Source organism: Lissotriton vulgaris, chromosome 11, assembly GCF_964263255.1.
Source record: "Lissotriton vulgaris chromosome 11, aLisVul1.2, whole genome shotgun sequence".
Taxonomy (NCBI): Eukaryota; Metazoa; Chordata; class Amphibia; order Caudata; family Salamandridae; genus Lissotriton; species Lissotriton vulgaris.
This window is the reverse complement of record NC_141699.1, coordinates 143,332,153-143,356,900: the sequence shown is the minus strand read 5'-3', so window position 1 is coordinate 143,356,900 and position 24,748 is coordinate 143,332,153. Positions and strand designations below refer to the sequence as shown.

Genomic DNA, 24,748 nt, shown 5'->3' with positions numbered 1-24,748 from the left:
TGGGACCTCTCTGTAAGCAAACAGAAGGCAGGGTAAAAGGATGTCCCATCTTCGCCTAAGCTTTTCAGGTAACCCTTTTATCATCCCTTTTAGGGTCTTGTTGAATCTCTCCACAAGCCCATTGTACTGCGGGTGATAGGGTGTGGTAAATTTGTAATTTACACCACACTACTTGCACATTGCGGTCAAGTATCCTGACATGAAGTTTGCACCTCTGTCAGAGACAACCTCCTTAGGAAACCCCACTCTGGAGAAAACTGCAAGTAGGGCCCTGGCCACAACAGGAGCTGTAGTGGTCCTAAGGGGAATAGCTTCTGGATACCTGGTGGCATGATCCACTACCACCAGTATAAATCTGTGCCCAGATGCTGTTGGGTGGTCCATTGGTCCAACAATGTCAATCCCCACTCTTTCAAAGGGTACCCCCACCACAGGTAGTGGTATAAGGGGGGCCTTTGTTGTGCCACCTGATTTGCCACTGGCTTGACAGGTGACACATGAGCGACAAAACTCTTTGGTGTCTTCAGACATGTGAGGCCAGTGAAAGTGAGGGACAAGCCTGTCCCAAGACTTGTTCTGGCCTAAGTGACCTGCAAGGGGAATCTCATGGGCTAAGGTAAGAAGAAAACCTCTAAGAGACAAGGGGATGACCAGCCTTCTGGTAGCACCAGGCTTGGGGTCTCTTGCCTCATGGTATAGGAGTCCTTCATCCAAGTACACCTTGTGGGTACCTGTAGCATTCCCTGCAGCCTCAGCAGCAGCTTGCTGTCTGAGGGTTTCAAGGGAGGAACAGTCTAACTGTGCCTGCCTCAAGTCTGCCCTGGAAGGTCCCCCTGTCCCAAGAAACTCAACCTGTTCAGGTTCAAGTGCTTCTAGGACAGTTCCTTCTGGGGTCCTTGGGTCAGCCTCCTGAGAGGGCTGATCCTCAACCTGAGGCAGGGGGGAAGGCACTGCCTTAACCCTACTGCTCTTCCTCCTGGGTAGTGTCTGGTCCATTTTTCCAGGATCCAGCACCTGTTCAGCTGGGCATTTTCTGCCCTGTGACCTGGTCACAGCAAGGACATGTGCTTACAAACCTAACATTTCCACATGAGTCCTATACTCCACTTCTGACCATAAGGAGGATTCCAAATCATTGCCCAAAAGACATTCTACTGAGAGGTCTGAACTAACTAAAACCCTTTTGAGGCCAGTTACCCCTCCCCAGGAGAAGTTAACAACTGCCATACTGTGATTGGTAGTGACGTTGCTAGCATTGGTCACTAGGTAGTCTGAACCTAGTATGATCTGATCAGGGTCCACAAAGGCTGGTGTCGCCATAGTGACACTGGCACATGTGGCCCTGTAGGCCTGAGCCAGTTTTCCATTGATTAAATGCGTTTGCCTGTACTTGCCCAGAGTAATGGGACTTACAGTAGGGGTCATATCCATGTCCCCACTACAAACAAGAACAGCCTGAGTAGGTATTCTGACTAAGTCAGAACCCATCTCAGTTCCCAGGGTTAACCTAACTATAGCCTTGGGGGTACACTACCACTACTAACTGTACTAGGGGGTGCAGGTGCCTTAGGGGCAGTAGTGGTAGGAGCTGAGCCTTTCTTGGTGCACTCACTAAACCAGTGAGTCTTAATTTTACTGTATTGGCACCATGGTTTCTTCTGAACATCGGTCTTCTTCTTTTGGGAATTCTGGGACCCACCCTCCTTGGATTGTTGGGGCCCTGTTGAAGACTTCTGGTCATTTTGTTGATTCTGATAATACCCTTTTGGTCTGCTTTCTTCTGGCCACCACCCTGGTTCTGGTTCTGCTGCTTAACCCTGGTTCTGACCCATCTGTCTGCCTTCTTTCCCAATTCTTGGGGAGAGGTCAGATCTGAGTCAATCAGGTGCTGATGCAACAACTGGTTCTGACAATTATTTAAGATTTGTTCTCTCATAATAAGATTATACAATCCTGTGTAATCAGTAACTTTACTTCCCAGTAACCAGCCTTCCAAAGCCTTAGTGGCACAATCAACAAAGTCAGTCCAATCCTGAGCTTGAGTTTTCTGGGTGTCTCTGAACATCAACTTGTACTGTTCAGTTGTTAGGCCAAACCCATCAATATGCATTTTTCAGGACTTGGTAATCATTAGCATCCTCATCTCTAACAGTGAGGAGCTTATCTCTGGCTTTACCTTCAAAGGAGAGCCACAATATAGCTGCCCACTGACCCTGGGGTACCTGCTGTACTTTGCAGGCCCTCTCCAGAGCAGTCATCCATTTGTGGATGTCATCCCCTACCTTATAGGGGGGCACTATTTTACTCGGGTGCCTATTATCAAAACTCCTAGGGATACTGCTGCCACCAGTGGGTTCTACCCCACTCAATTTCTGCTCTCTGGCAAAAGCAAGTTTCTCCTTGGCAAGGGCAAGTTCTTCCCTTTGGATCCTCAGATTAACTTCCTTCATCTTTGCCTCGTGTTCTCTCCTCTGAGGGGAAGTCATCCTCTGAGCAGATGCAGGAAAGACATGGGAGTGAATAAATTTGATGGAGTCTCTGGATTGAGACCTATCTCTTCTATTCCCAAGGTTAGGCCTGCTTATGGTTAGGTCTGGGGCTCCCCCAAACCCATCCCCATGTATGCTTAAGTTGGCCCTTGTAAGTCTGCTGACTAAAGGGGGGGGCATGCTTCCATCTGCTGGGTCTGAGGGGCCTGGGTTAGAGGCCCTTCTGGCATCATATGTCTCTAAGAGTCCTAACAGAAAAGGAAGGGTGGGTTTGGAACCCTGTTTCAGTTTCCTGGAGGTACACAATTGTCTCATCTCCTGGAAACTGAGTGCTGCATATCTGGAAAGGACCTCTGTAGGGTCACTAACCACAAGGGGAGTCAGTGAGGCCTCTCCTGTGATAGACATGCTTTCTAGTGAGGTGTAAGTGGTGCACTTACCTACACTATGGGTTTTTCTACTGATCCCTTGCTAAGAGTTGTAGTCAGGGTGTGCTAGGCCCTTTCTACTACAACAGCTGGTTCAGTAGAACTCAGAGTATTTCTAAGCTTTGTTATATGTACCTATGGTACCTTATGTGATCTTTCAAATGATATCTCAAGATTAGAATTGGTAAAAACAACAGCAAGCTCAAATCCCAACCGCTGCACACCAATGTGAGAAGTTGGCCTGATATATGATGCTCACTAGTGCTAGTGATCACCTTGTATCAGACCAAACAACCCTTATGGTGATTGGTTGTAAGTCAACCTTATAGACCAGCTATCCTAATGGTAGCATTGACAAAGCAGTCCTAGGCTAAACTCTTTTGGCATGTGAAGCCAGCTGTTTTACCACATATAACCCCTTGAATACCAGATGAAAGGACACCACACAGGTTGTTATGAAAATAAACAATATATTTATTACTAACAAACACCTCTGAACTCTTTATGGGATCAGAGGGCTAAGCACATAACAAAACTCTTAAGAAAAATACAGTAAGTCGTACAAATTACAATGGTGCCCTAGGGGCACGACAAACCATATACTAAGTAAATGGTATAAGTAGAACGATAGAAGAAATGAGGATGCCCAGAGGCTGTAGAATCGCTGGGGCTACACTACCCTAACCTTAAGTAAGGAGCAGGAGACCCACAGGACGCATGTGCAGTGTTAGAACACACACGCGGGTTCCAATGCAAAGTCAATGGGCATGAACAAATTACGAAATAGGTAAGTAAATACAGTTCCGACTGGTTGAGACTGAAACTACAGGATACCTGGACACTAGGAGAGTCAATCTACCTATGAGCACCGAAATGCTCTCGTTACCTCACCCACGGGCTGCGGGTGCATAGGTGTGAAAGTGTGTCGGGTTTCCGCGTTGAAGTCAATGGAGCCTTGGAGAAAGATGCTGCAGGCGACCAGGAGGAAGATGTCCGGAGTGATCCAAGGGTGGATCAAGGAAGATGGAGATCTGAAAGCAGAGGTGACAATGTTCACAGTCACTAGCCAGTGACCGGGGTGGAACCAAGAAGGAACCAGATGATGTTGTCGCGATCAGGTGAGGAGGTGACGCTTGACTCTGCAGCCACGTGGACCAGGAGGTATCTTCGACGACCAGGATGGAGGCACGAGCTGTCCCACGCAGGCTCTCGCTGTCGGTGGTGTCTGTTCCGGAATCGGAGTCAACAGGCCTTGGCAAAGGCAACCCACGTGGTGAGTGTAGATGGCGTCTGGTGCGGACCAGGAGGGTCCGGGGTGCTTCTCTTTTGAAATGAAGCAAGGGCCAGTCTGGTGCAACCAGACCAGCGGTGTAGATTTCAAGGTTCGTCGTCTAGGAGGCCAATAGCCAGCCGGCAAGTGACCAGACAACGCGTCGAGCAGTAATCAAGCAAAAGGGCCCCACGCAGATCTCGTGGATGCTGGAGGGCCGGTCCCACGTATCTCGTCGCACCCACGGGTCTCAGCTGTGCTGCAGATGTGGGTAGAGGTCGGAGAGGTCTGTGAGTCCGGGTCTCGTCGAGCTCTGAGGTCTGGTTCCGGCAGGAAGGACGACAAAGTTAACCGCTAGGACGCTTGATGCTTCCTGCTTGTGCAGGGTGTGCACTCCTTGGCCACAAGGGAGATTTCTTCAGTCTTCTGTGGAGCAGAACGTCGAAGTCCAGAGTTTCTTCTTGTAAAGTTGTTCAGGATAATCTAATTTGGAATGGGACCAGCTCCTACCTTTATTCTGCTAAAGGGGGCTGTACTAGTGACTAGGTCCCTCCCATGGGTGGGACCAGGAAGGGGGGTGGTTACACCCCTATCCTTTGTCCGGTTTCGCGCCAGAGCTGGGGCTGGAGTGCCCCAGCAACTGGTTTGAACCAGGGTATGCACAGGGACACCTTGTGTGCCCCAGGCATGTCTCATTCCTTTCAGCCCTGCCTATCTAGATACACAAAGTCCTGTCTGGGGTGGTGCTGTCACCTCCCCAGGCAGGAAACCCTTTGTCCAGGCCTCTGTTGCTGGAAGGACTCCAAGCAGCAGGAGGTCAGACTTGTGTCTGTGGCAGCAGCATCCATTTTGTGATGCTGAGGCTCGGGTTAACTTTAACCGGGGTTCTAGTTACATACATGTCTTATCCCTCTAGAAGGGTGGAATGCTACCCCCGTCGCCAGAACTGGTGAGGGGGTAGTATTCCAAAGCGTATGACACCTTACACGACATGTTTCGATAATGCTATGCCAAAGTTAGCAATAACCGCGAGGATTATAATGCACTTAAGAGTATATGGTATAACGTTATCATGGAACAACTATAAGGACTTGGTTCCGAAAGCTGCATACAGGCTCAGCTCATGCGAGAGCACCATCTCACATAATTCCAGGCACTCTGCCTTCAGGATTGATAAGGCCTGCCATAGGAGTGACTTATAGGAGTGTACATGTCCATTTTGGGGTTAGATATAGGTATACTATATCTACAGCAAAGAGTGATTACACCACCTTGCCCCAGCTGTGTTACCAGCCAGTTGTGTCTTTTTAGATGGCCAGCCAGGGGTGGCATAATACATGCTGCAGCCCCTGGTAGGCCTAGGGTACACTTATGCCCTGGGTACCTATGGTACATTGTACAAGGACTTACAATAGTGACCCAATACCAATTGGTAAATGCACCTAAAGTACATGAGTGTTAATTTAGAGAGAGAACAGCAAGGCTGTGGGTCTGATTAGCAGGCCCACAGCCAGGGAAAGTCGTAAACCAGTGAAGCAAAAAGCAAAAATCTGGGGTGACCATAGGATTGCAGACCCTACTCTCCTACAGATGCCAACATATCTATGAGCTCATCTGCTCTTGGAATAGGATGGGCATCAGTCTTAGTGACTGCATTGAGACCTCTGTAGTCAACACAAAACCTCATCTCTCTCTTACCACCCTGGGTGTGAGGTTTGGGTACTAGGACTACTGGACTAACCCAAGGGCTACCTGAAGGTTCAAACACTCCCAGATCCAACATTTTCTGGGAGTCTGTCCTGATACAGTCCCTGACATTATCAGGTTGCCTGTAAATCTTATTTTTAACAGGCAAACTGTCCCCAGTGTCCACTTCATGAGTGCACCAGGTAGTCTTACTTGGAGTCAGTGAAAACATATGTCTAAACTGTTGGAGAACTTGTCTGCAATCAGTTTGCTGCTGATCAGTGAGGCTGCCTGCCAAGGCTACTCCATCAACTGATCCATCATCCGGGTTCTGAGAGCAGGTCTGGGAGAGGGTCAATCTCTTCCTGCTGTCCTTCATCAGTAGTATGAGCTAGCCCATGTCTACCCTGTCAACATATGGTTTCAGTCTGTTGACATGAAGCACCCTATGGGGGCTCCTGGGAGTTCCAAGATCTACCAAATAGGTAACCCCTCCCTTCTGTTCAACAATAGTGTGGGGCCCACTACACTTGTCTTGGAGAGCTGCTGGGGCCACAGGCTCCAACACCCACACGTTCTGTCCTGGCTGGTAAACAGTCAGTACAGCCTTTTGGTCATGCCAGGCTTTCTGTAATTCCTGGTTAGCCTCAAGGATTTTGGATGCCTTTTTCAGGTACTCAGCCATCCTGGAGCGGAGACCAAGTACATAGTCCACAATATCCTGTTTAGGGGGTTTGAGAGGTTACTCCCTTCCCTCCTTCACCAGACAAAGTGGTCCTCTAACAGGGTGCCCAAGCAGAAGTTCAAATGGGCTGTAGCCCACACCCATCTGTGGGACCTCCCTGTATGCAAACAAATGGCAGGGTAGCAGGATATCCCATCTCCGCCTGAGCTTTTCTGGGAGACCCTTAATCATTCCCTTTAAAGTCTTGTTGAATCTTTTAACTAGACCATTGCACTGTGGATGATAGGGTGTGGTGAACTTGTAGTTCACTTCACACTACTTCCACATTGCAGTCAAGTAAGTAGACTTGATGTTTGCACCTCTGTCAGATACTACCTCCTTAGGGAAACCTACTCTTGAGAAAACTCCCAAGAGGGCTCTTGCCACACCAGGTGCTGTAGTGGTCCTAAGGGGAATTGCCTCTGGGTACCTGGTGGCATGATCCACTATCACCAGGATAAACCTATGTCCAGATGCAGTTTGGGGGTCCATTGGTCCAACAATGTCAATCCCTACTCTTTCAAAGGGAACCCCCACCACAGGTAGTGGTATAAGGGCGGCCTTTGTAGTGCCACCTGCTTTACCACTGGCTTGGCAGGTTACACAGGAGCGACAAAACTCCTTTGTGTCTTCAGACATGTGGGGCCAGAGGAAGTGAGGGACAATCCTGTCCCAAGTCTTGTTCTGGCCAAGATGTCCTGCTAAGGGAATATCATGGGCTAGTGTCAATAGTAAGCCCCTGAATGCCAAAGGTATGACCAACCTCCTGGATGCACCAGGCTTGGGATCTCTACTCTCTGAATATAGTAGTCCATCATCCTAATAGATTTTATGGGTGCCACTAGCATTTCCAACCACCTCCGCAGCAGCTTGCTGTCTGAGGGTTTCAAGAGAAGGGCAACTCAACTGCGCCATGTCTCGTATCTGCCCTGGAAGGGCCCCCTGTTCCTAAGAACTCAACCTGATCAGGCTTAAGCTCCTCTGGGACAGTTACTTCTTTAGGCTCACATTCAGCTTCCTCAGAAGGCTGATCCTCACTCTGAGTCAGAGGGGACGGCACTGCCTTAATCCGACTGCTCCATTTCTTGGTAGGCAACTGATCCATTATTCCAGAATCCAGTGTTAGACTTTTTGACCTGTGACCTAGTCACTGCAAGGACATGTGATGAGATACCTAACATTTCTGCATGGGTCCTATACTCCACTTTAGACCAGGCTGAAGTCTCTAGATCATTGCCAAGCAAACATTCTACAGGGAGGTCTGCACTGATGGAAAACCCACTAGAACAGAGGGGTGATAGAATTGACACCCCCTTTGACCTCCCGCTCAGACTTATATCACAAAAAGAAGGGGAAACATTTCTTTAAAAAAAAAAAAGAAGAAACGTAACTAAGAGTGAGTCAAGGAAAAAGCACTTTGCTTTTAAAACTGCCCTCACACACAGCAAGCTGTGTCATGCTTTATCATAGGGCACTTAACACACCTCCGTGTTTACCCAACACTGAAGGTGGAGCAATAGGGAGGGGAAGACAATACAACATACAGTGAAGAGTTAGTGAAAACTCAAAGGTGAGAAAATAGTCCAGGGTCAGTGAAACCAGAAGCTGGTCCCAGGGGATCCTTATTACAATTTTAATATTAGGTCCCCTGTCCAGGATTTTAAAGGAAAAACGTGGATGCTAGGTGGAGGAACTTATTATGAGATTCCACCTGCTCCACACTGCATAAGTGTCGACATGTTTCAGCCGGCAAATGACAGTGCCCCGGCTTTCTTCAGGACTCTCGCCTTTGTGAACCTGGGTGACACCCCTTACCCTTCCACCAATTCTGAAGTGAAAAAAGGGGGAAAATCACCTTTCAAAAGAGCCCTTCGCTATGTCTCTCCAGCCCGCCGTGTAGCGCTACACGGCGGGCTGGAGAGACGATTGAGTCTGCCAACAGTTTACCTCGCAAGCAAGAGTGCTAATAGGAAGCTTTCCCCTCCCCTGCCATTTCGAGTTTTTTACTAATATAAACTCGGTTCCCCTTCACATAGCGAAGGGCCGGGATAACGTTGGCGCCGGTTGACATGGAGTCGACCAGCGCCACTTACCGACACTCAGAGGTACTGCTACAGAACAATTCTCCAGATCCAGTCTGATGCCTGGGGGTAATTCTAAGGCAAGGAATCTATGATTAATGTATCTCTCACAGATACATCGTTACTGAAGGTAAGTAACTTGTTCTACAGGTAAGCAATTTTTACTTTGCGGTGTTCTCTGGGGCTAAAAAAGACAAGGCAGTGCAGAAAAGGACTTTGCCCACTTAGATAGTCCTCTGCATTAGGATTGTGAGAAGTTGGCCTGATATGCAGTGCTCACTATTCTAATGATCACTATGTATCATTCCAAACGACCCTTATTGATGATTGGTTGTAAGTCAACCTTATAGACCAGCTATCCTAGTAGCATGTACAAGAGCAGTCTTTAGGCTAAACTCTAGAGGGCGTGTTAAGCCAGCTGTTATACCATCACATATACCCCTTGAACACCAAGTGAAAGGACACCACACAAGTTGTTATGAAAATAAAAGGATATTTATTTATAACAAGTCTACCCTGATCTCTTTATGAGTCAGGGAGCTAAGCACACAACAAAACTCTTACGAAAATACTTTAAGTTGCACAATTTACACAAATGCCCGAGGGGTCACGAAAAACCATATACTACAAAAGTGGAATGCGAAATACTAGCAGGTAAGTAACAAGATCCAGAGGCTTCAGGATCGCTAGGACTACACTACAGAACCCTAAGGTTAGGAGCAGGAGGCCTAGGTAGATTGGGTGCAGAGTGTGCACTCTCACGCAGGATGCGGGACAAAGTCTATGGATGCTAGATTTCGTAAAGTTACAGTTATCGGACGAATCCGACTAGTTAGGCTGAAAACGAAAAAGGATCTGGACACTTAGATAGTGAACCTATGTTGGAGCACCGAAATGCTCAGGTTACCTAGCCCAGGGGCTGCGGCTGCATAGGGTTCAAAAGACGTCGGGAATCCTCGTTACAGTCTATGGAGCCTGAAAGAAGAAGTTGCTGGCAGGCGACCAGTGATGAAGTTCGATGGGATCCAAGCCTGGATCGGTGATGGAGACGACCTGAAAGGAGAGGGGACTCAGTTCTTAATCACTAGCCAGTGATTAGGTGGGCACCAGGATGGCACCGGATGAAGTCACCTCGACCAGGTGAGTGGGCGACGCTGGGCTCTGCAGTCTCTCGGACCAGGAGGCGTTGTCGGCGACCAGGATAGAGGTGCGAGCTGTCCCACGAAGGTGTCTGCTGTCGGCGATGCTGGACCCAGGATTGGGGCAACAAACCTTTGCAAATGCAAGCCCACGCGGTGGACTCCAAATGGCGTCTGGAGTGGACCAGGAGGGTCCGGGGTGCTCCTCTGTTGGAGGGGAGCAAGGGCCAGTCTGGAGCAACCAGACCAGCGATGGAAGTGTCGTGGTTCGCCGTCAGGAGGGCTACAAGCCAGCAGGCAAGTGGCCGGACAACGCGGTGAGCAGCATAGAGCAGAAGGACCCCACGCAGATCTCGTGGATGCTGGGGGGCTGGACTTCAGTGCTGGAGCTGCTCAGGGTTAGGGCTTCTCAAACCCCAAAGCACTCACTCGAGGATCCCTCGGTGGTCGTGCTGGATAAGCGTTGTGCAGGTCTTGAAGATGGACGGTCCCTCGGGTCTCGTCACACCCACGAATCTCAGCTGGGCTGATAATGCAGGTAGAGGTCAGAGATGGCAGGGAATCCGGGTCTCGTCGAGCTGGGCAGTCTTGATCCGGAGGATGGACTTGCAGCAAACCGCATGCGCTTAGATGGTGCCCGCTGGTGCAGGGTGGCTACTCCTTAGCCACAAGGGAGAGTCTTCAGAAATGTTCAAGAGTTCTTTCGTGGAAAGTAGTCAAGATTCAGAATTATCCAATTTGGGAAGGGGGCCCGCTCCTACCTTTATACTAAAGAAAGGGGCTGGCACGCGACTAGGTCCTGCCCATGGGTGGGACCAGGAAGGGGGGTGGTTACACCCCTCTCCCTTGTCCGGACTTTACCCAGCTCAGGGGCTGGTGTGCCCCTCGAACTGGTTCAAGCCGGTATATGCACAGTGAGCACCGGGGTGCCACTTGCAGTCACCTTCCTCTCAGCCCTGCCTACCTGGGATACACAAAACCGTGTCTGGGATGGTGCTAGCACCGCCCCTGACAGGAAACCCTTTGTCCAAGCTCTCCTCGCTGGAAGGACTCCCAGCAGCAGGAGGTCAGACTTGTGTCTGTGGTGGCAGCATCCATTTTGTGATGCTGAGGCTCGAGTTAACTTTAACCGGGGTTCACAGTTACATACATGTCGTGTCCATCTAGAAGGGTGGAATGCTAACCCCGTCGCCAGAATTGGCGAGGGGTTAGTATTCCAATTCATGTGACACCTTACTCGACATGTTTTGATAAAGCGATACCAAAGTTGGCAAATAACCGCGAGGATTATAAGGCACTTAAGAGTATATGGTACGTGTTATCATGGAACAGCTATTAGGACTTGGTTCCGCAAGCTGCAGACGGGCTCAGCTCATGCCAGAGCACCATCTCACATAATTCCAAGCACTCTGCCTTCAGGATTGTCAAGGCCTGCCATAGGAGTGACTGATAGGAATACATGTGTCCATTTTAGGGTTAGATATAGGAATACTATATCTAAAGCAAAGGGTGATTCCACCACCTTGCCCCAGCTGTCGTGCAGCCAGTTGTGTCAGATTTGGATGGCCAGCCAGGGGTGGCATAATACATGCTGCAGCCCCTGGTAGGCCCTGGGTACACCTATGCCCTGGGTACCTAAGGTACACTGTACAGGGACTGATAAGGTGACTCAGTATCCAATTAGATATGTACCTAAGGTACATGGAATCCATTTTACAAAGAGAGCAGTGGGCCTGGGGCCCTGAATAGCAGGGTCCCAGGTCAACTAAGTCGAAAAACCAGCAAAACACCAGGCAAAAAGTTAGGGGTAACCATAGTCAGATATCCACCTTCCTACAAGGATATGCTACATACTAGCCAAGATGCAGTCTCCAGAAAGACGGAGGGTACATTCCACCAGGACCAAGGCTGCTACCACTCCACTTGGCGTTAGTGCATATGGTCAGAAAGCGACCGGCGCTGTTCTTCCAAAACCCACGTTGAAGCATTAAAAAAAATCACATTTCCACTCTTCTAATTAGATTTTCATTCCCTCCTTGAAACCAGAAGATTAACTGATCACTGACACATTGCCCCTCATACTTGAGGCCATTCTAAAATAAGAACGGGTGGCATCTGATTGATGTGTTTGTAGATCATTCTTCTGATTTAAAGACCATTCTGTTCCAAATTAGATGCATGCTGTCAATCTTGTTTGCATTCCCTTGGGTTATTTTCAAACTCCATATGCATACTTGTTCTTATTCCTTGCTTTTTTGTAATTATGGATATTGTTTTTTTGTTACAGATGTCCTGTTTTAGCTGATTTGGACCTAATTGGAATTGCAAGGCAGTATGCGCAGTTAAATCTGCCAGCTTTTACATTAGGATGTTTGCTGTTAATTCCAAACTCTGAGAAGAAAGAGCAGCAAATTCAGGTACTGCAGCTGAATTGAGTACTGACTGATTATTAGGTTTCCCTTTAAATAGATTTTTCTTTGCACCTTCACTTTTCTAAGAGTAACGTTGCAGTGTGTAACCTCACATTTGAAGCAAACGCAATAGGGCTATGAATGCCAGATGCATCCCTCACAAGTTGAAATTCAGAAAATTACAATTTCTTAGTGAGAAAGTTTGATACTAAATGTTGAGGTGTTTACTGAGTGATGGCAACTTTTTGCTCCTGACTTTTTGTGTGGAAGGATTTGCAATCTAACAAATATTGCAGAATTATATATTTACTGTCCTCATGTGTTGAAGATATCTAAAGCACAGATAACAATACATTGCTCTTTTCAAAGATGCTTTTTAAAACAGATTCCTTGGCTTGTGAATCTCCCTAGGGTCCAGCATGTATACAGAAACTCTTGCAGTAGGTCTTGCGTGAAATCAGCCTCTCTTCATTCCTCCTCCATACATGATGACAGAGAGCTGCATAAAGATGCTACCCTGGACCTCAGTTCCTCTTTTTCCAAACGCAAAAATGCAAATCTGATGCTCTGCTCTCAATTTAATTTATTTCACCAAAGTGCTCAAACTTTCTAATCTTTTACAGCATGCAGGTAAATCACTAATTTCAGAGCAGATGCTGTTGCTTCAGCCACAAGCATTATAGTTTTTCCCCAATGCACACGAATGCCATTAGGAAGTGAGAGGTTGAGCTCTACACCTTGAAATATAAGAAGCAGGGCTGGTGTCTGTCGTGCTTGCCTCGTCATGTAGGTCTAGGCCAAAATCAAAGACAAGTCAAAAAAGAACAATCAATAGAAACACACTCATTGTTCTTCGATGACCAGTCACTACCACTCCAGGGGGAGGTTGAACAGTCCCCATAGCGTCGCCCGACTACAGCACTTGACTCTGACCCAATGCTTAATCTGGAAACGATGCACCTTCAGTTCTCCAAGCCATTATCGACTCCATAGCAAATTAAGGCCTTCTGATGCCATGAGTAGGTCCTCCGCAGGCGCGCTTTCCTCAAGCACCAACTATTCGTCAACAAAGTTGTGTTGGTGCCACCTTATACTCCTGCGATGCTCTTTCCAGATATGTCCTTTGCTCTGGTTTCAAATCCAGAACCATCTCCAGAAAGATTTCTTCCAAGGCAAATATTCAGACTGGTGAGGGTTCTCTTTCACTCCTTCTGTAAAGGCAGCAATATTTTCAGAGGATGGAGGCCATTTTGGATCAGATTCATATGCCTCACAAGGGCTTGACCATGTTCCACTAGCTGAGAATGATTTACTACATACTCACTATACAGATCCTGGCCTTTATTTTGACTTGCAGAACTCCAATAGCTGAAACAGACTGTAGTTATAGATTCCTTACCTTTAGAATTGCCCCCAGGCGTCAGACTGGATATGGAGACTTTTTTCATAGCAGTACCCCTCCGTGTCCACGGGGACGATGTTGCAGTGTCTACTTAGACACCACCCCTGCGTGCTGACGTCAGTACTTTCTTTGTCCGCACCAGCCAGTGCAGTTCCGGAGAGAGTGGGCCCCTCAATCACTTTTTGACTAAATCTTTTTCGACTTATGTTGATGTCTTTTTTGAGTCTTCGACTCCTGGTAGCATGAGGGATGTCCCATCATTGGACCGGCTTCAAGCCTTGTGACTCCTGTCACAAGCTGAAGTCCATCACGGATCCGCACCTCTGGTGCCTGGAGCGCAACCATGACCCGAAGTCGTGCTCCGACTGCCGGGCCATACATCCAAAGTCTTTGCAGGAGTTGGCCTGAAAGCTCTTGAAGGCCAGCAGTCCTCTCCGCGCCATTGGAAGTACTAGTCAAGAGGAAAGTCATGGAGCCACCACTCATCATCGAAGTCTTCGAACTCCTTGGGTAAGTCCAAGCACACGACAAAGGCGAAGGAGGATAGTCGTTCTTCGCCTACTCCCCGTCCGTCGGCCTACGCGATGAGGGACTCGAACGTAGTCGCTCTCCAGCTCTGTCTTCGGAGCCTGCTTCTGCGACGGCTCCGCGTTTCCCTCCCTTAGCCGGAGCATCCCCTGCCCTGCTTCAAGCCTTTTGAGGCTTTCATAGCATTTTTGGGCAGCCCGTCTCCGCAGGTGCGCCTTTGGGCCGCACGGTTTCGGCTGGTTGCCCTAGACCTTCGATGACGATTCTCCGGTGCTAGAGGGTTCCCAGGGATCCAGGCCTGGATCCGTATTGCCGCCGGTCAACCTCACGGTACCTTCCCCGGTGCCGATTCCAGTGACTTCGCCCAGACGCCATTTGTGCCCCCAACTGGTGTCGACCCCAGCCCCACCTCTGAGAGGTCCCTGCCCCGCTGCCGAGGCCTGTGTCTTCAGGGCTGGCGGAGGAGGATGACTGGGAAGGGTTTGAGGATCCACTTGCTCGCCAGTGTGATTCCGAGCAGGACTAGGTGAATGACTTGGAGGAGGCCGGTGACCTTGACATCTCTTCCGATCCAAGGCTTGCCTCTCGCCCGCCCACTATGGAGGAAGGAGCCTCATATATGGTGGTGCTCTGTCGGGCTGCTGAGGTCTTTAACCTCGATCTCCCCACGGTGACCATGAAGACAAATCTCACTGAGGTGCTCCAGCCAGCGTCCACTTCCTCGGAGCCGCTGCTGCCCTTTAATGATGCCCTCACCGAAGTCTTGTTGGGCCCTTGGTCACGGCCTGCCACGGGAGGTCCTGTGGATAAGAATGTCGCCAGGCATCATCGCCCGGCGCCGGGTGACCCTGCCTTTCTGACCACTCATCCTACACCCGAAAGTCTGGTCATTCGAGCTTCTATGTCCCAGAGTGCCTTACCCACAGCTCCGCCGGATAAGGACTCTAAGAGATTGGAACAGTTTGGCAAGCGGTTGTTCTCTTCGGCCAGCTTAGGACTGCGGTCAGTGAACACAGCATGCCTTCTGGGATGCTATTACCACACAGTGTGGAGGTGTTCCCCACGTGCCTGGAAGAGGTCCAGACTGTGCTATCTCAGGCTGTGGCTGAGGGCAAGGACACGGCTAAGTCCGCCATTCGTTGTGACTTGGACACCCAGGGACTCCCTTGGTAGGGCAATTTCCACGACCGTGGCACTTCGGTGTCCCGACTGGCTGCGGTCCACTGGGTTCTCCCTGGATGTTCAGAGCTCGCTCATGGACATGCCTTTTGATGGCACTCGCCTGTTTGGTGATAAGGCCGACACGGCACTGGAGCGTTTGAAGGACTCTCGAACTACGCCCAAGTACTTGGGCCTTTCCATCACGCGCCCGGCCACGTCCACGTTTCATTCCTTTCATGGCCATGGCAGAGGCGGCCATGGCAGAGGCACCCCTGGCCGTTCGTTGAGCCAAAAGCCTTCGCAGAACCAGACTCAGCGGGCCCATGGGCGAGGCGGCCGCCGTGGTGGGTCATGGGGCGGGCGTGAGTTTCAGTCCACCTCCGCGACGTCTACCTCGAAGCCTTCCTAGTCTGAGCTTCGGGTCGCATCCCATTGGCGTTCTGTCACTTCCGACAAGTAGGTGTTACAGGTCATCTGGAGGGGTTACTCCCTCCCCTTCGAGTCTACCCCCCCCACCAACACCATGCCACCTCATTTCCACTGCATGTCGGGGAGCATTTCGCGCTTCTCCAACAGGAAGTCATGGCCCTCTTGGCGAAGGGAGCCATTGAGCTCGTTCATGGGCCGGAAGTAGGTCGTGGTTGTTATTCCCACTACTTTCTGGTCCCCAAGAAGGACACAGCGACGTCAATCGCTTCCTCCGGGAGGAGAAGTTCAAGATGTTTGCTCTGGCTCAGGTCTGGACTGCCCTCGACCCTTGAGGCTGGATGGTAGCGTTGGACTTGTAGGACGCATATTTTCACATTCCTCAGACCATCACTTTGCCCATCTTCTTTCCGCCTCCACATACTCCCTTTGAGGAAGGGAGGCTCCACCATCTGGACCCAAAACGTGCGCTCTCGTTCTATATGAGCAAAACACACAAGATGATGGACGGAATGTTGCACAATGGCAAAACATTCACCCCCAGTCACAGATCTGGGTTTAATCCATCGTTATTTTGCTCACCAAGCCACTCCAGTTCAGACATGGCCATATGCAAATCAGTCTTGACCCTGTGCCTCATGGAAACAGTCCAGCCTGAACTGCCAAGCCATGTCTTCCCTGGACCAGAATCAAGCATCCTAGGACCGGTTTCTGGCTATCAGCCGTCATCAGCGAGGATAGCTTGACTCCAGTGGCGTGGAGAGCACGGGACTCACGTCTGAGCATACCCGTCCCAATCGGGGTGACAAAGGCAAAAACAACAGTTGATTGACAGAATGCAGAACAATGTCATACATTCCCCCCAGTACAGAGATCTGGGCTTAAATCCATGGTCTAATCCGCCTTTCTTCTCTGTGTATCCGGACAAAGTGGTGCTTAGGACGAGACCCTTGTTCCTTCCTGAAGTGGTTACACCTTTTCACATAGGATAAACGATCACTTTGCCCACCTTTTTCACTCCTCCGCAACCTTCCAAGGAGAAGAAGAGACTCCATCGACTGGACCCTAAACGTGTTCTAACAAAAGTATGACGTGTAGGGTCTCTTAATGTGCACCCAAGGGGTAAGTTCCACACAAGTAATCTCAATACCCTGTCAAAAATCTGTGTACATACTCAACCGTCCTAACCTCAATAAACAATTGAAAAAGCTAGAAATTGAAGGGAGTATGTTCAATCAAATGCACTCATTTATCACTTTCCTAATACATTTTAGAATATCAACGATTTGTATAAATGCTCATCCAACAAGCGAAGAATAACATTGATTTATTCTTTATTCTGAAGCATGTATTCAGTCTAATCAGCTTCCAGAAGACACACTAATTAATATCACATGAAACCAAGATTAACAATTTAACAGCCAACGCGTTTCGTCCCCATCCGGGACATCATCAGGGCTGTAAACAAGGAAAAGATGAAAAAAAAAATATCAATTAAACTGAACAAAATTTCATTATGATTTCAAAACATGACAATCCTTTTCAATTACATCATTCAATAAAAGAGAAGAACACAAAACTTTTGTCTAATATACAGACACAAAGACACCACCCTACCTATTGAAAACGCTCTTGAACCAAATTTTACGTTACATATTGTTCACATATATATATATATATATATATATGTATATATACTGTTCATAATGCTGATCCCGCACATTCATTCCAACATGGAGAGCTATTACCATTTGCTAAAAATAGCATGTATCCCTTATTATCTAACGACTGCATTCAATGAAGCAACTGTATTCATCTCTGTATGGACACTAATAATTCAACTGAACTTAGGCTCACCTTCTAGTGTTTGGCCGGAATTACCATCAATCAAAAAAAAAATCTTCGTATCCAAACAATAATGTAAAATGTTCCTATAGTTCGCTGTCATCCAGGATCTTTGAATACTGCAAAGAAGTGATACGAAGCATTACAAGCACTCCTCTCTATTAATAGTCCAGACCAGGATAACCAAAGTAAATAATGAAACTGATATCCCCTTTCGATATCTTACCAGTGTTAATGCCTCTGAGCTTCTGTAATGTGGTTCCAAAATCCCTTTTAAATAGTCCCTAGTACAAACACTGAATACACCTAAGAGAAAGAAGGGGTGTTTGTATCAGGTCTAGTGTAAAAGCCCCACTGCACCAAGAGCTTCGGAGAAAAAACTGGCAAACAGCTGCTTGCAGCTTTGAACTGTATCGAGGGATCGATATTCTCCTGGAGCCGCCAGAGGACCTGGATGTTTTTTTGTTGGGACAAACGAAGTATTTCACTTCGAGGGACGCTACAGTCCGGATTGACTGCCCGGACCCAACTAATAATCTTTGGTACACTGGTAGCGGAGGTTGTAAGGGGACACAGGACAGCGGCCGTGGACATTCCTGCTTCCCGAGGCATGCTACCATTCACTGCCTGCCTGTGACCAGCAAGACCCACAGTCCGCCTTACTTCCCCACGCCATCCACCCAGCTGAGCCGATACAGTGCCTTCTGGGAGTTGAAGTCCCACATCAAAACGGACACCGACAGGATGGGCCGACTGCATGAGGGGGAGGAGCGCCATGTGCTGGAGCGATTCAAAGCAGGAAGGAGCATTAGTGGACAAGGACATGCTGCAATGACTGGGCGCTGAGGAAGGCGAGAGTTGCCGAAATGCATTCGCCGCCATTGCTGTAGCAAGAATAAAGCGTGCCTACCTGACCTGTATTCCCCTTGGCTTTCCGCGTTCTTCTTTCTGGAGGGATGTTTGTGCGATGTTTCCTGTGCCTGCCAGCGACACAGTACGGAAAGCCCCACTGCACCAAGAGCTTCGGAGAAAAAACTGGCAAACAGCTGCTTGCAGCTTTGAACTGTATCGAGGGATCGATATTCTCCTGGAGCCGCCAGAGGACCTGGATGTTTTTTTGTTGGGACAAACGAAGTGTTTCACTTCGAGGGACGCTACAGTCCGGATTGACTGCCCGGACCCAACTAATAATCTTTGGTACACTGGTAGCGGAGGTTGTAAGGGGACACAGGACAGCGGCCGTGGACATTCCTGCTTCCCGAGGCATGCTACCATTCACTGCCTGCCTGTGACCAGCAAGACCCACAGTCCGCCTTACTTCCCCACGCCATCCACCCAGCTGAGCCGATACAGTGCCTTCTGGGAGTTGAAGTCCCACATCAAAACGGACACCGACAGGATGGGCCGACCGCATGAGGGGGAGGAGCGCCATGTGCTGGAGCGATTTAAAGCAGGAAGGAGCATTAGTGGACAAGGACATGCTGCAATGACTGGGCGCTGAGGAAGGCGAGAGTTGCCGAAATGCATTCGCCGCCATTGCTGTAGCAAGAATAAAGCGTGCCTACCTGACCTGTATTCCCCTTGGCTTTCCGCGTTCTTCTTTCTGGAGGGATGTTTGTGCGATGTTTCCTGTGCCTGCCAGCGACACAGTACGGAAAGCCCCACTGCACCAAGAGCTTCGGAGAAAAAACTGGCAAACAGCTGCTTGCAGCTTTGAACTGTATCGAGGGATCGATATTCTCCTGGAGCCGCCAGAGGACCTGGATGTTTTTTTGTTGGGACAAACGAAGTATTTCACTTCGAGGGACGCTACAGTCCGGATTGACTGCCCGGACCCAACTAATAATCTTTGGTACACTGGTAGCGGAGGTTGTAAGGGGACACAGGACAGCGGCCGTGGACATTCCTGCTTCCCGAGGCATGCTACCATTCACTGCCTGCCTGTGACCAGCAAGACCCACAGTCCGCCTTACTTCCCCACGCCATCCACCCAGCTGAGCCGATACAGTGCCTTCTGGGAGTTGAAGTCCCACATCAAAACGGACACCGACAGGATGGGCCGACCGCATGAGGGGGAGGAGCGCCATGTGCTGGAGCGATTTAAAGCAGGAAGGAGCATTAGTGGACAAGGACATGCTGCAATGACTGGGCGCTGAGGAAGGCGAGAGTTGCCGAAATGCATTCGCCGTCATTGCTGTAGCAAGAATAAAGCGTGCCTACCTGACCTGTATTCCCCTTGGCTTTCCGCGTTCTTCTTTCTGGAGGGATGTTTGTGCGATGTTTCCTGTGCCTGCCAGCGACACAGTACGGAAAGCCCCACTGCACCAAGAGCTTCGGAGAAAAAACTGGCAAACAGCTGCTTGCAGCTTTGAACTGTATCGAGGGATCGATATTCTCCTGGAGCCGCCAGAGGACCTGGATGTTTTTTTGTTGGGACAAACGAAGTATTTCACTTCGAGGGACGCTACAGTCCGGATTGACTGCCCGGACCCAACTAATAATCTTTGGTACACTGGTAGCGGAGGTTGTAAGGGGACACAGGACAGCGGCCGTGGACATTCCTGCTTCCCGAGGCATGCTACCATTCACTGCCTGCCTGTGACCAGCAAGACCCACAGTCCGCCTTACTTCCCCACGCCATCCACCCAGCTGAGCCGATACAGTGCCTTCTGGGAGTTGAAGTCCCACATCAAAACGGACACCGACAGGATGGGCCGACCGCATGAGGGGGAGGAGCGCCATGTGCTGGAGCGATTTAAAGCAGGAAGGAGCATTAGTGGACAAGGACATGCTGCAATGACTGGGCGCTGAGGAAGGCGAGAGTTGCCGAAATGCATTCGCCGCCATTGCTGTAGCAAGAATAAAGCGTGCCTACCTGACCTGTATTCCCCTTGGCTTTCCGCGTTCTTCTTTCTGGAGGGATGTTTGTGCGATATATATATATATATATATGTATATATACTGTTCATAATGCTGATCCCGCACATTCATTCCAACATGGAGAGCTATTACCATTTGCTAAAAATAGCATGTATCCCTTATTATCTAACGACTGCATTCAATGAAGCAACTGTATTCATCTCTGTATGGACACTAATAATTCAACTGAACTTAGGCTCACCTTCTAGTGTTTGGCCGGAATTACCATCAATCAAAAAAAAAATCTTCGTATCCAAACAATAATGTAAAATGTTCCTATAGTTCGCTGTCATCCAGGATCTTTGAATACTGCAAAGAAGTGATACGAAGCATTACAAGCACTCCTCTCTATTAATAGTCCAGACCAGGATAACCAAAGTAAATAATGAAACTGATATCCCCTTTCGATATCTTACCAGTGTTAATGCTTAATGCCTCTGAGCTTCTGTAATGTGGTTCCAAAATCCCTTTTAAATAGTCCCTAGTACAAACACTGAATACACCTAAGAGAAAGAAGGGGTGTTTGTATCAGGTCTAGTGTAAAAGCATAAATAAATCCACCCCTTAAAATATCCTAATCTGTATCATCCTACAAATGAACTCTTACCTAAGCCATATTTCTTAGTATCCTGGCCCAATAATGTAGTGCGTTTCTTGATCTGTGATCCAATCATGTACTGCAAGTGCTGCCGCCCAAGCTCCAAATAACAATCAAGTCCTAGTAGGCTCAATGCATCCAGTCACCTGACCAAATGTGCCTCTGTATTCAAAATCACTGGGAGGATGAAAATATACGTCTAAGCCATAATTTCTACAAATCCCTAAACGTGCGCTGTATTTCTACCTTGATTGCACCAAAGATTTCCAGGTGGGTATTCAACTCTTCTTTGGCTATGTGGGTGCCAAGAAAGGTCGGACTGTCCAAAAGCTCTCCATCTCCCGATGGGTTGTCCTTTGTATTAAAATCTGTTACGCATTAGCGAAAAAGGAACCTCCAGTGGGGCTGTGTGCTCATTCCACTAGTGCTACGGCAGCAACTAGGGCATTGGCACGTGGAGTCCCACTCCTTGACATCTTCCAGGCGACAGCGTGGGCATCTATGTACACGTTCATCAGATATTACTGCCTGGACAGTCAAGTGCGGACGGACGGCTATTTTGCCCGTTCTGTCCTCCAGGACTTTCTGGTGTGAACTTTGTTTGCATACCCTCCTCCATGGTTGGTATTGCTTCGATATCTATTCTAAGGTAAGAAATCTATGACTGTCTCTGTCAGATGAACAAGTTACTTACCTTCGGTAGCGATGTATCTGTAAGAGGCCTAGGTTAGTTATAGATTCCCCACCGCCCCAACCATCCTCCCTGAACTGACTTCTAGGGATAGGGGCTCCCTTACAGGACCCTAGTTGTGACGCACCAGTGATCAGTGTCTTTCATGGAACAGGGATATATATATATATATCCAGCACAACTTCCTCCATGTTCCTGAAAGGAATGCACCACACACTGGACTGTCCGATTAGCACTTATTTATTCATCATCTACGCAGAGTGCCAGCAAGCAGATAATCTTTAGTAGAAGTCTTAAATCCAAACCTGACGCGTTTCAGCTGTCACAGCAGCCTTGTTCACAGGTAACTTTCATGGGATTTTACATTTCCTGCGTGATTACGCTAGCATTTTGAGGACTACTTATTCATATCTGCGTAGATGATGAATAAATAAGTGCTATTCGGACAGTCCAGTGTGTGGTGCATTCCTTTCAGGAACATGGAGGAAGTTGTGCTGGATGTTTTGGGGATGCTCCGTACCCCTGCACCACCTGCCCTGTGAGGTTGAGGCTCCTGAACGGGGAAACTTTTGCTGGAATTTAGTTAACAAGGAGCCAGACCCGCCCGCATCGTGTCAAATAAATGAAGGTACGATTAATTTCGACTGTGCAAGAAAGGCATCTGCGAGGCAAGGGAGTGAGAAAAGAAAAATGTATTTTCGTTCACGAAGGACTGAAAGATCAACATATGTTCGATATTGAGTGCAATTGGTGGCAGCAAATGCAAAATAACATCGGAAGAAAACATGCATGTAACCGCACTTGGTGAACTTTAAATATAACTGCAATGTCCCCATAATACTAAGACGAAGGGAAAACGAATTGCAAGTTTAAAAATAGACTTAATGTGCGATATGGGTTACATTGCATTGTGGGAACTGAAGTACTTGAAGACTACATTGGAGACCGGTAGTCCTCAAAATGCTAGCGTAATCACGCAGGAAATGTAAAATCCCATGAAAGTTACCTGTGAACAAGGCTGCTGTGACAGCTGAAACGTGTCAGGTTTGGATTTAAGACTTCTACTAAAGATTATCTGCTTGCTGGCACTCTGCGTAGATGATGAATAAATAAGTGCTATTCGGACAGTCCAGTGTGTGGTGCATTCCTTTCAGGAACATGGAGGAAGTTGTGCTGGATGTTTTGGTGATGCTCCGTACCCCTGCACCACCTGCCCTGTGAGGTTGAGGCTCCTGAACGGGGAAACTTTTGCTGGAATATATATATATATATCCCTGTTCCGTCAGTAATCGGCGGAAAACAGCAGGTTTAGACCTCCAATGGCCCCAATGAATGCAGCGAAAATCAAGCTGAAAAACCAATCAAGCCTCAAGTGAGTTGCAGAGTGGCGATTTATTTTATTCAATGAAGGATGACGCGTTTCACTCCATTAGGGAGCTTGTTCACATATATATATATATATATATATGAGTGCCAACTCGTAATCCAACCCGCTTAGAGCGCGGATTCACAGGCTCAGATCAAGCTTTTGTGCAGCATTATTTTATTCACTCTCACAAATCGTCAGGACGCGTTTCGGCCGTCCAAGCGGCATATATATATGTATGTGTGTGTTTGCATGTATGTACTCATATTGGCTTATAACATGTATGTATATATGTGTGTATGATATCATTTATGTCTGCTAGAGAGCAGAGGAGCACCGAACAGTACACGTGGTCCTAAGTCATTGCTCCAGTTCGTTGACAAGGCGCTTCTTCTGCTTAAAAGGCGCTGATGGGGAGGGTGGTGGGACGGGAACTGGGTGACACCATCCTGGGGGGGGGAGAGAATGGGGGTGCAGAGGAGGCTGGGTGGTGGATGAACCCATGTCATTTTGTGGTGTAAGTATCTCATTACCGTCCTCGTTTACATCAACTCCCAAACTGAGTCAGTAGAACCAGAGATACTTTAAAATACTGAGGAGAATGGTGTATGTAGGCGAATAGATTCTAACCCATCCTTAAACATGCACAAAGAGTGAAATAATGCCATATGCGCGTGCGCCCACTGGCTAGTGGCTACAGATACTCCTTGCAGGATGCACGTGTTCCAGAGGCCCTCGGTGCAATGCTCCCACAGACCATGGAGACACAGTTCCCACGGCCATGCCCATGCAATGACCCACCGGGGCCGCAATACTCCCGTTTCAGGCTGCCCAGCAGCCTCTTGCGCACTCGCCCTCTCTCTCCTTGCCGTAGTAGCTGAAGTCCCCCTACCGTCATCTCGCTCTCCAGGCGCAGCTCCCTGGTCATGGCCTCCGCCGGGGCAATCTCCTGCTCCTTGGACTCCTTATCACGCCTGAAGAGCCCCATGGCAGCGCTGGAGAAGTGTGCAGCGCCGGGGAGGCTGTGGAGTGCCAGGGAAGGCGTGCAGCGCAGGGGAGGCTGTGCAGCGCCGGGGATGATGTGCAGCACAGGGGATGATGTGCAGCGCCGTAGGCTGTGCACCTTCCAGGGTGCACTGCTGAGGATGATGGCAGAGTGAGCCTGTCCCTGACCCTTCACCTTTCAGAGACAGCGCCGGGGAGGCTGTGCAGCATCGGGGATTGCCTGCAGGGCGGGGGATGCTGTGCAGCGCCTTAGTATGGCGTGCAGCCCCGGGAATGCTGTGCAGCGCTGGGGATGGCATGCAGCGCCGGGGAGGCTGTGCAGCGCTGGGGATGGCGTGTAGCGCCGGGAGGCTGTGCAGTGCCGGAAATGTTCTCAGTGGGTGCTCTGCCCAAGTGTGCACCACTGGGGGCGGTGGACAGCGCTGTCAGCGGAGCAGGTATGTCCCTTCAGCTTCCAGAGGGCAGCTCTGGGTACAGCGCCGAGGTTGGTGTGCTAGACAAGGCCTCGTCTGACTCGCTCTCAGGGGGTGCTCTGCCTCAGCCCAGGTGTGCAACGCAGGAGCTTGCCTGTCCCTTTTG

The 24,748-nt window shown here is 49.0% G+C and overlaps 1 protein-coding gene across 1 annotated transcript in view; it reads left to right on the top strand.

Moving 5' to 3' along the window:
* KNTC1 (kinetochore associated 1) overlaps window positions 1-24,748 on the top strand; it is a 926,084-nt gene that overhangs the window by 845,907 nt on the left and 55,429 nt on the right. The window contains exon 60 of the mRNA XM_086942947.1: window positions 12,105-12,234. Coding sequence (XP_086799073.1) covers window positions 12,105-12,234 — 130 coding nt within the window. The remainder of the gene's footprint in view (window positions 1-12,104; window positions 12,235-24,748) is intronic.